Source organism: Hippoglossus hippoglossus, chromosome 22 (genome assembly GCF_009819705.1).
Source record: "Hippoglossus hippoglossus isolate fHipHip1 chromosome 22, fHipHip1.pri, whole genome shotgun sequence".
Taxonomy (NCBI): Eukaryota; Metazoa; Chordata; class Actinopteri; order Pleuronectiformes; family Pleuronectidae; genus Hippoglossus; species Hippoglossus hippoglossus.
Genome location: NC_047172.1, coordinates 19,230,043 through 19,242,401, shown reverse-complemented (window position 1 = coordinate 19,242,401; position 12,359 = coordinate 19,230,043). Strand labels below are relative to the sequence as shown.

Genomic DNA, 12,359 nt, shown 5'->3' with positions numbered 1-12,359 from the left:
TGTGAAGAAGTATGTAAAGTCTATGGATATAACATGTTTGTGAGCTGAGGTGGATTTTGTTACCTTTGGATAAGGCCAGGCTTGCTATTCTCAGTCTTTAGCTACTGGCCGGTTATCTTAATGTGTTATTTTGAAGGTTAACCCTCAGCAATACTTCTTCCTTCTTGTTTTCAACGGTTTTCAAGGTAAAGCTGCCACTATTTTGTCCTGAATTAATCCTAGCCGAAAATGGCCAGGTTAAAGAGAGCAAACAAAATGACTGGATCAAAGAAGCAACAAAACTGAATGCATTCAAATGACTGCTGGCACCGTGGATGGGCCATTTTTAACAAGCCTGTTGCAAACAAAACTCCAAAGGGCGTTTTCAGCTGTCAGGGTCTTGCTGGTCCACTTTGTCTTAGTGATTTGTGGAGCTTGGTGGTTCTGTTGATACAGAAACTTAGCGTGTTAACATAGCAGTTGTTCTTGTTAAGGCCATATACAGCAGTGGAGTCACTACTGTCAGTAGAGTCAGTATATTTCATAAAGTAGCCTCGCCTCAGACGGTTGAAAAGGCATTATTACTTCATGAGAATGAATGCTGCAGTTTTCTTTCCCATTATAGAGAATAACTATAATGTTAGCTGCTCTATTTCTGGAGTCCATGAGTGTGGCATGAAAAATATTTTTTGCTCTGACTTTTGAGCTCTTTCATACATTAAAGCAATTTTTTTTTCTGCAGCTCTGCTCTGCCTGTAAAAGAATATTGGCTTAACTAAAATTCAAGGCTGCATAATAAATTCCACAAGGCCGTCTCTGTTTGAAGTAGCCAACAAAAAGTTGGAGAATACATTCAGCTGAAATCCATAACCAATGCTAAAACATCATCTCATCCCCTTTTGCAAAGAAAAAAAATGATGTCATGAGTGGTTGTCAGTCATTGAAGTGTAGCTTAAGAGGCTTTCGTAATAATCACACCTTTTCTATTCCTCTGATCATAGTTCTGTGCGGTGATACAGTGCTTTGTAGAGGGCCATCAATGTGACTCACCCAGATACACACAAACCTTTAATCCTGAGCACAAAAGAATACAAAGGTAAAGTCTGGTACAAGTTATAGACACTAGTGCAGTGGTCATTTTAAACCAGCCTGTTTGGAATGGGCTGTTTCTTGGCCTGGGGTAACACTGTCTGCAGCTTTCTCTCTGAAACTGTGAAATTGACCTGCAGTAATTGGCAAGTAAACACTGGCTGCTGGACTCAGTCCATAGAACCCTGAAGCAGTGCGACTGCTGAGCTTTCACCAGTTTATTCAAAGTTTGTTAAGCTTAACTCAGTGCACGGATCCCGAACTACAGAATCCGTTTTCATTGCCTTGTCGTGAACTCTACCATTGTTGTGAACGTGCTGTTGTTTGGATCAACCAACCTGCTGCTACAGGGCGCTGACAGGGCTATTCACATTTTATTAATATTGAAATACATCACGTGTCTAAATCCCCCCAAATTTAACACTGCACTTCCCTGGGCTCTTAACAATACACACCCCAAGTGTGAAGCCATTTTGTGCAAAGGATGAGATATAGGAGTCACAGAGACCCCATACACACCTGGTATTAAAATGTCCTGAATGTGTCTCCGGGGACCACTTGTGATCGGATGTCACTTCCCTGCTCTACATGCAAATTAACACGTAAGTCATTTGTGTTAGTTAAGACCAAATTATGTTGTTTTGACACCACAGATGTGTCCAATGTCACTGTTTGTGTGTGTGTGTGTCGGCATGAGAGAGAGAGGGGAGTCAGGAGGCGCTGAATGAATCTCGTGCAGCTGCAGTGAAGAAAGATTTCACCACTTACAGAAAAGCATCTGTCACGATGTCGTGGTCAGTGTTGATTTTGGCAAAGGCCACAAACAAATCAGCATATGGGCGCAGGTAAGAGTTAAAATAGGTTCAGCTCATAGTGAAAGTGAGTGGATGTCAGCTGAGTAGGAGGTCCTTCATATGTGGCCCAGGACACATTTGTGCTCCACTGCTAAAAGAATGAACTTAGAGCTGTCTACTCTTGATCGGTAACAAAAACCACATGTTAATGCACAATGTATTCTCATTTCTGGAATACACCAGCTGTATGAGTTAGTCTGGCAAACGTACAGTTGGATTTCAGTGACAGAGGGACACTGTCCCTGTAGGTGATCTGATTGTGCTCATTACTCATCACCGGACGTGAAAACCCTGTAGGTTATCTGAGGACATAGAAGAAGACATGTCTGCAGACTGCCTGTTAAGGCACGCTGCTCCACCCCTTCTGACTGCAAGATGCTGTTTGCCTGCTTATTCACATTCTATTAACATTGAACGTAGTATGCGTACAAATCACACTTAACTATGCACAAGAGAAGCCCATTAGGATAACAGCTCTCGAGATATGCGAGCCACATCCAGACAGACAGAGATTTCTGGAATTGGTAGATAGACGTAATCCTACAAAGTGAAACCATCTCTCAGGTACTGTGTGCACACAAGAGTGACGGTTATTGGAAGAGTTGCCATATTCTGTGTGCAAACCTTTCTGTGCCCCTTAAATCCAAAGCCAGTCTGAAGGTTGCAGGAGTCAGACAGCAGAGCCAGATCCCTCAAGCCAGCGATAAGGAGTCAGTGTTAGGACTGGCTCAAATCATCATCCCTGACCCACCTCCCCTCCAACGGAAAAGATGAGCCAGGCCGGCTCATCTCAATTCTGTAGCACCTGAGCGTTCCCACATGTCCACAGAAACTCATTTGTGCCAATACTCATTTAGCTGAGCTTCACCTGAACTGAGTCGAATGGGAGAGCTGCAATCCTCCTGATACTGGTGTTTTGTGTGGTGACGTTTTCTCACCAGAGGCAGCTCGGGAACCAAAGACTATAATTTCTGCTGATTGTAATATGCCCCCCCCCCCCCCCCCCCCCACAGCTGTACTGCTGCCACTCCTGACTCCAGTGAAAGAGAATGAACACACGAGTGAGTGATGGTGCACCCATAGTGCAGAGTGAACGGGTTACTGTGGTTTGACGCAGGAATGGTTAATGGGAGAGCAGGTGGAGAGACATGCAGACGGATGAGCAGCGGAGGAGCCTCACACTCAGCTGAGGAGCAAACAGCTGAGGAGCAAACAAAGATCGTCGACTATTTGTCTGCAGCGGGAGAGACGGGTGTGATTCCAGCACACAGGCAGCGACACAACACACACACACACACACACACACGGCGGCTCTGTATATAAAACCCCAACGCGCCTGTTCGAGCGGACAGGGATGCTGTCTCCGCCCGCCTGGGTCGTGGAACGGGACGCCGGTGAATAATACCCGCGGTCGGTCGGCGCATCGCTGGTATAAATGACTTGAGAAACTCTCGTCGAAGTGAGCGGACGGAGAAACGCGGCTTTTTCTAATGGGAGATGAATGTGACCGGGAAACAGAAAGCTGAGCTGACCGAGCGACCCGCCAGCCTCCCGCTGCCAACTTCGGTGAGTGAACCGGCGCCGTGGGATTTCCACAGCGACGAACTTCAGTCACAGATCAGTCGTTTTGATTCCCCTGACACCGTGTGATCCACGGAGCCCCGACTGTCTTTTAAACCACTATCTGCTTCGTCCCTCGACTTATAAATACTTGTCAATTCCCGGCTGCATTTCAAATGTAAATGTCCGACATATTTTGAATAAACCGTGGCACTGTTACGCGAAGCAGTTTGTAACTTTTATAAACAGCTTTAATAAGTAACCCTCCGTCCATCGCCGGTGCAAATAACGTTACATCTTCCAGGGCGGCTGCGACCTGTTTGTGCCGCGCTACAAGTTCACAGCAGTTTTCTCTGAACCACTGCAGTGTATCGTTTATAAATGATCAATATGTTCATGCCGAGTCCACCATGAGGCTATGCCAATTCCGCCAAGGCTAGTTACTGTCATGTAAAAGTCATGTAATCGGATCCACGAACAAGTGAACTTGAAATTTGTAGATATGTGAGTGGAGGCTGGTGTGACGTTCCTCACATGTGGGGGGTCCAGCGTGTTTTGGTGACACACAGAGTAGCTTCTCTCTTATAACTTAATATCTTGTCTTGGTCAGCACTGTCTGTCTATCTGAGAAGGTTGTATTAACCAGCAGCCTGTGTATATCTGTAATCGACATCAATTAGTTTCAATAAGTGCCAGATAAATAAGATATTGTCTGCTTGTTGTATTGTTCTGGTTCCTCAATTACACAATGGCTGTCATTACCATTGTTTTTCTTTTATGGGATACAGACGTTTATACACAGACATTCTTAACAGCGTCATACTTAATTGGGCATTGTGGTTAGGCTACTTGAACAAGAAAGCCTTTCATATCCTTTGTGTGGGTTGATTAAAATAAAATGCAACACACGTACCTAAAAATTACAAGACAATCTTACTAGCAATGAAGATAATTACATAACATTTGATAATGATTGTCTTACGTATCTACCTCCTTCCATGAACACCTTCCGTTAGTGTGTCACGTGTCCCTCATTTGTTTTTATGTAAAGTTTTAAAGGGTCTAAACAGTGAAGCTGCTGGAGCCCTATTGCATTTGTTCGGATTCCTAGTCAGTTCTGCTCATCCAATCATGACAAATCTTTCCTGATCTTGGGTTGTTCAAGAGATCGTTTCATACATCAATCTGGGATTTCACAAGCCAAAGAATATTCATCAAAATGTCTTAGTACATTTTAGGGCTTCTATGACACCAATGCAATGTTTGGTTATGTCTTTATGACATTCTGTTGGGGCGTTTTCATGCAAGAAAATCCGGACCAAAGGTCACGTCTTTGCTACATTGTATTGATTCAATCCGGTTAGTTTTGGTTTCTGCAATTGGTCTGAAATTGTCCTGAAGCACCTTTTACTCCTCTCATTTTGGTTTGGACTTAAGTGAAAATTATGAAGGATCGGATCAAACAGGCACTATATATACAAATTGCTTCTCTTTCTTTGACAAATCGTCAACAGTTCAGCTTTTGTACAGTGATTCATAGAAACCTGTTCCTGCTTTCATCAAAAATATTGCTTTGATAACCTCAATCAACATGCCAATTGATACATAGGTGTATGATGTCATGAAGCAGTGCACACAACCTTGAAGTTAAGATCTTGAAGTGGAGCCACAACGGAGACGTTTATCTTCAAGCCTGTCAATTCAACAGTGTGAGGGAGTGAAGTTTGTAAGGAGAGATCACCATGCTTTGCCAAATAGCTCTGGAGTAACCTTTTTGTTTAACAATCTAAATCTGCTTCACTCCACCTGATTTAATGCCAAATCTTGAAAGTCTTGGGCGACTGATGAAAACTACATTTCATGAACAATTAAATAAGAAATATGAATTTAAATTCACCCAAACTGCTTGGACCTCAAAGATTGTCGCTCGCAGCTATTTCATTCTTGCTTCAGTTAACAGACCCCCTTAGGTTAAATATGACCCATCTTTGACTGCATGAAAAACAAAGTCCTTTTAGGCAAGTCTCACCATTCGGGACCCATCTTTGCAATACCCTGGGCAGTTATTTCAACATAACAAGACCAAGCAGGTATCTAAATGAATGGAGCAAGAGCCATAACTGCACATTCAATAAAACATTTAATAATAATACATTTATTTGGTATAGCACCTTTCAGAGAAATACGTGCTTCCCAAAAAAGATCATAAAAATTTACAAATGTACAACAATAAAAGCATAAACCACAAGATGAAAGTGTAAGAGAGGACCATAAAAAGGTAGACTAAAACCACAGGAAACCAAGGACCCCCACAAGAAATAAACTAAAGGACAAGCACTAGACATCTCTGGGTGAAACAAAGGCCAATGTGAACAGATGGGTCTGTTTTTCAAAAGATTCTACAGAGACTGCAGATCACAAGCCTAATGAAAGAGTTTCTTAATGTTTCTTAAATTATTTTCACCCCCGAGTGTGGGACAGCCAGTAGCAGACCCACTGGTATGTCGTCCTGTTGGATCTGGTTAACAGCCTCGCAGCAGCTTCTGGACTGTTTGTAGACGGTTCAGAGATAATTAAGTAGAGATGGGAATTACAGTAGTCCGGTCAGGAGGACACAAAAGCGTGAACAATCATCTCCAGCTCCAGACACAACACATACTGCAATATTTCTTGGTTGTAAGCACAATTAGTTAATAAATATGGTAATCAAAATGCTTAGCCTGATTGAAGATAATCTCTATCATCTGAAGATGTATTAGCCGCTAGGGGCAACGGACAATATTTTGGTGCTTCCTGTGTAGACGGATGATATCCGCGACCAGTCCAAGTCTCTGTCTTCCGTTTGCCATACGATGTTTACAGTCCAACTAGCAATGTGAGACTCGAGAAAGGAGTCAGATTAGAGAGACGACATTTACAACTTTTTGGCTAATCACTATTAACGGCTATCTGAATATGAATGCAGATACATTTAAAAGCCAATAACCAATGCATTCAGGCCAAAGTGTTCTGCCTCTTTTTCTCTCCACAGGGGCTGTTTAACATAATTCGTCAAAGTAGAAACTGAAACCAGAAGGCTTCTGGCCCCAAAATCTTGTCAGTCACCTACAGATTCTGAATATTCAAAGTTAACATAGAGATTTCTTAAATTTGACCATAAAGGTGAAGAAAGGATCCAAATACTCTCAGCAACATAGGGAGCTATATAACCTGAAATGATGATCAGAACCTCTGTCTTATGTGTGTTTAGCTGCAACAAGATGTCAGACATCCAGTTAATGGTAGTCAAGCAGTTGCTCAGAAGAGACCTGTGTTATCAGGTTTAAAGGAGATATAAAGCTGAATGTCATCAGCATAACTGTGATGACACCTCTGAATTAGCTAATGATGTGACCTAAGGGAAGCATATGCAAAGCAGGTATAGAGAAGTACACCACAGGACAGAGCAGTACTATCAGACCTGTAGGGAGCAACACAGAGAACTCCTATCTGAGAGATATGAGGGGGAGCAGTCCAGGGAACTCCCAGAGAAACCCACCCACTGGCTGAACCTTTATGTCATCATTCTGGGATCCACAGTGTCAAAAGCTGTGCTAAGATCCAGCCGTACCAAAATGGAACACTCACCCACATCAGGAGACATCGGTATGTCATTGGAGACTGAGAAGAACCGATTCGAAGGAGTGCCTCTGACGAAAAACCTGACGGAGATTTATCTCAAACGTTGTGTACACTCAATACAGCAGTGAGCTGTCTGGCAACACTTTTAGAAACAGTGGGCATCTTGAATCTGGCAGCTGTAGTTATATGGAACAGATTGATCAAGTTTTGCAAATTTTTTTTTTTTTTTAAATAGACTGAACAACTGCATGTTTGGTGACTGGCACATAAACACAACATGTGTAGAATCACTTGAAAAATCGAATCAGTTTGTCCCACAAGAAGGCCAACACCCCACACGGGTTATATCTCTACTGTGCTTGCTCAAGTTTTCGCCAAACCTACCTCTTTTACAACTCAATTAAGGCCTTGTTCAAACCTGGTATTAACATCCATCCTGTGAGATCTGATCGTAAATGTTCTTATAGTTCTTCTGTTCTTACCTAGCATTAGAATGCATCCTGAATGTCTCATGTGACCACTTGGGATCAAATCTCACTTTTTTTTCCGCTCTATATGCAAATAATTATATATGTCATTTGTGTTTGCGAAGACCGGATGATTTTGTTTTAAGTCAGTCTGAGTTTACAGATGTGTCCGATGTCAATATTTGTGTGTGTGTCAGTGTGTGTTACGGAGCGAGAGAGAAAGAGAGTGAGCTGAGTCAGAACGGACCAAATGGATGGCTGCATTGTATAGATCCTCTATAGATCCTCTATGAACAATTTTAGTGGAGTGCTGTGACTTCATGTCATCAGCTCATGCATCACACAAGTTTTTGTTTTAATATCCTCCTCTTCCATGCTTATTTGAAGTCTGCACCCACTGCCACCTCAGCATGCTCTCCAGTTTGGCTGTGCCAGGACATGGTTTCATGGACTGTTCTTTTCAGGATTCTTTTCCTGCTTTGTGTCCTCCCTTATGATGTCTCTGATGGTATTCGGTCGTTGGCTTGTTATTGCCTCCACTGGTCACATGGCATCTTTAATTTCAGCTTTCTCCAGAGTCCTGCTTTGTGGACACTTTCTATTCACAATACATTTGCTTTTAGAGCTGGATACCTCAGCCTCAGGGCACACAGGTCAGCAGCTTGACTCTGCTTAAGAGTGTGTTCAGTTTTCATACACACACCTCTCTCTTCATAACTGACTGGCTGAAATTATACAGTAAGCAGAGTTTTGTTGCAGGGGACTTTCTCACAAACTGTTTTGTTTGTGAGGCTTTCAGTCCATCATGCACATGTATGATCACCTGGTGTGCTATTTTGCGCTGTTAACCATAGACTTGATTGCTCTTCCACAGTATTAAACTGTTATTTTACAGGTAACTATTAACTGAACGTCTCTATTGGTCCAAATTATATGCTCAACAAATTAATGTTAAATTAATTACATACAGATGCTTTTTTTCATGCAGAATGTCACAAGTTATCTTTACACTACGTATCTGACTTTGTAATATTACAGGCCCCCGTTTCTGGAAAACATAAGCCAGATGTAGTGCTTTGCCAAATAGAAAAGGGCATTATGTCCCAACACAATTTCTTTCCAGCGATTCTGTTCTTAAACTGCTAATTTCTGCCAAGTCTCATAAACAGGTTATGTAAGCCTTCTCTCTTCATTATTTTATTTTGAAATTGACCTTCAATCAGAAAACGCTTCTAACAAGCTCTTTTAAAAATGAAACATGCAGATACATCGAGTTCAGTGATTTGCAATCACTGATAAATTAGATAAAAGAGATGAGGAGACACTCCTCTCCTCTGTTTGTTATCACCATGATACATTAGGTGCAAGTCAAAAATATAAGTTGTCCTCCAATTATCAGCTCTATATCTGAATCATTAGTGTGAAGATTTTAGTAACCGATGCAGGGGACAGGAGAGGAAAGTAAGAGGTAAATTAAATGCAGCTTGCTATTTGATGTTAAAGGTGCTTCTGCAGTTACAGTGAACTGTAGTTCCAGTATACACAGGTCTGTGCCTGCAGTGTATGTGAGCATATAGGTCTGGTTGTGTGTTTGTAATGTATGTCAGGATATATTAGAGCTGTGATGGACAGGCAGGGTTGCAGAATGTTTTCCTGACTCCTCATGCTGTGAGAGACTTCCACCCATCTCTTATTTCAAGCAATACTACTTGAAAATGCACAACGTAAGTTTAGGTATTGACATGAGGCCCTGTCATTGTAAAGGCTGAAGAGGTTCTCCAGTCGCATCAGTTCATTTTAAATCTGTAAATTCCCTCCTAAGATCTTAGTAACTACCAGCTAATTTTAAACTGATGATCCAAGACCCTTTCAGGTATCCACTTCATGGGAGACTGTCCAAGAAGGTCCCATAGAAAAGCTCAGGTTAGTGGCTGTGAGCTCCTTTTTTATTGGAGTTGGGTTGGTTAACCAGTTGCAAAATTAAACGTTTTTTCTCCATTGCAAAACCCACAAATAGAGTTTGAAAACCTTTTCAATGGAGCATAAATCTCACCAATTTTGTTGCTTGTCAAAGTCAGTTATTGAGTGTAAAATAGACTCATTGTTACCCCTTGTGGCCACTGAGGAAAAACTAAACAAGCTCCAACTGTGGGTCTCGCCATCTGTCAAGCCTCAGGGGGAAGTTATGAGCCCATTATGGCTAAGGGCACCACAGCAAAGTGAACAATGGAAAACATACTTGAACAAACTACACAAAGGTGAGTCTTAGAAGAGTTTGCTAAAAAGAAGGATGAGTTTAAGGATAAGTGTTTGGTTGTCATCCACTGCATGGGAGAGGTTCCTGAGCAAAGAAAAAGGCATTTATGAACAGCTGGTATCACAAGCTGTAAAATACCTTCCAAATGTACAGTTTTATGGAGACAAATAAGGTCCACAAATAAATGGCTTTTACACCATTATTCAACTAAGTGCACAAGGGCAATTCATTTTGCATTTGAAACTTACTATGAAGTAAGTGCCAGGATAAGAGCTGAGCTGGATTTATGTTTTTTGTTTGTTTATGATATCAGAAATGTGCTGCCACATACGTACAGACTTTCTTACCTGTTGGTGCTTACTGCCAACTCCAGCTTGACACCCAGTGTCAAAAATGACATCATCATGTCTGTTGCATCCTGCTATAGCGACAGTGGACAGCGATGGTCGACCAAACAATTGCAAAATGTAAGGACATTCAGACAAGGGTAACTGACTGCTCCAACACTACTATGCAAAGGTTTTGTGGTGACACCAACAAAATCATTGCTGCCCATCTGACCCTATTGGCTGGATTCGCCTTCTTTTCAACCTCTCGCTCTTCCCCAAAATGATCAATTTCATTGGTCTTCCAAAGGGGTGACATAAACGTCAGTCGAAAAAAAGAATTAAAAATGTTCTATAAGTATGTGTATATATATATATATATATATATATATATATATATATATATATATATATATATATATATATATAATATATATATATATATATATATTTTATATATATATATATACTTGAGACTTACAACTTGAGAAAGCCTAAAAACCCATAGGCACAGTTAGAATCTGCAAACTTCATAAAGGCTCAAACCCAAGGCTGCTTGGTGGCTGACTACTGGTGATATTTACTTGGTCAATGAACTTTAGAGAAGTAACAAGCAGCAAAAACAATCCAAAACTTAGATCACAACAATTGGGAATAAATAGAGAGGATTCGATATGATTATCAGACAATCAAACATTGGCTGCCCCCGTTTTAAAGGCATAAAGATAAGTAACATTAATATATAAAATGTCTAGGCCCCTGTGGTCACAAGCCTCAGGGCTTCTCTTAGCAAGAGCTGTAGAAGCATAATTATACCCCAGTGAGGTGTAAAAGTCGATGCTTTTGTATTCAGGAACTCAAATCATTCTAACCTCCTGTTGGAACATGAACATGTGCCCTATTCTCTTTTGCTTTTCATTGTCCTGGAGCTACTCGGGTGATTGTAAAGGACACAAAACAACCAGGATTTTTATTGTAAAACTGATTCGCAGTTTCTTAACAAAAGGCAATATTCAATTTTCCTGCCATCACTGGAGACAGGCTCTTCAAAATGAACTGTGTTATTTAATGCAGCTAAAGTACAAATGTACACATGTTGATTCATGCCTTAAAGCATTTCCTATATATGCTGTATAACATTTTTAGTAATACTGTACTGAATAGTTGTATATACATATTTCATTTCCTGTCCGATGGATCGGGACTTAACTATGTTAATCTCCTGACGGCATAAGAGCTAACGGCAGGAGGAACCAATGAGCGTTGTGTAATGGGCCAAAGGGCAGACTCCACTGTTACATCATAAATTAGTCTTTTTTAAGCTTATAATTAGTCTCTGTAGGAAGTGCAAATATACATATAATGTAGACGGTTAGAGTATCGTGCACAGTCAAACTCCATTATTCAACTGACTCATTAAAGTCTTAATTAGGTGGTGTTTTAATTTTTTTAAATGTCAAGAGGATATGTAGTGTCATAAATCTTGATACATCAAAACAAATAGGCCTGTCACTATCTTGAACCCTCCTTGAAATGTTTCCCTAGTAAATAAAGCAAAACTCATCCTCTGCATTATTAATACCCACAGCGCTTCATTAGCATTTTTATTTCGATTCAAAGCAGGAAAGTTATGCATTTTAATGTCCCAATTCATTTTTAAGTGAGATATAAAGAAGCCTACCTTGTCCCTGTAGCAGCTGATACTGGATCGTTGTGGACACTTATAACTTCAAACAACTGTATTTTGAAATGCACTACAACAGTTCTGGTGTCTAAGTGTGAATATGTCATTGAAATGGGAATAAATTATGTTTGGAAGAATAAACAATCCCAGAGTAAATCCTTAAAATCTACCTTCACCCAAACTACCCCTCCCATAGTGCCAATATAAGAGCACCTATTCCCCACTCAGTGCAGGCTCCTATTACTGCATATTGCATTCCTTAATAAATTGTCTGTATTGTATGAAAGTGAAAGAGAAAAACACGTGCATTAGTGTTTAAAGAAAAGATAATTTTTTGAGTAATTCCCTTCATGTAGTTTTTTTTTTTTTTTCACATTTACCAAACCACATTCAATAATCTCATGTTAGATGGACACCGTCCACCGTGCTGATATTTGAGCAGTAAAGCTCTGTGCGATAAGCCTATTCAAACAATGAATATACAATAGCGAGGAAATACATCAAGTGGTTTTGATTCCCAAC

The 12,359-nt window shown here is 40.8% G+C and overlaps 1 protein-coding gene across 1 annotated transcript in view; it reads left to right on the top strand.

Moving 5' to 3' along the window:
* The first annotated feature begins 2,967 nt into the window (after nucleotides 1–2,967).
* The window catches only part of sntg2 (syntrophin, gamma 2), an 80,297-nt gene continuing 70,905 nt past the window's right edge, over nucleotides 2,968–12,359 (top strand). Inside the window, exon 1 of the mRNA XM_034576768.1 lies at nucleotides 2,968–3,488. Coding sequence (XP_034432659.1) covers nucleotides 3,420–3,488 — 69 coding nt within the window. The 5' untranslated portion in view covers nucleotides 2,968–3,419. The remainder of the gene's footprint in view (nucleotides 3,489–12,359) is intronic.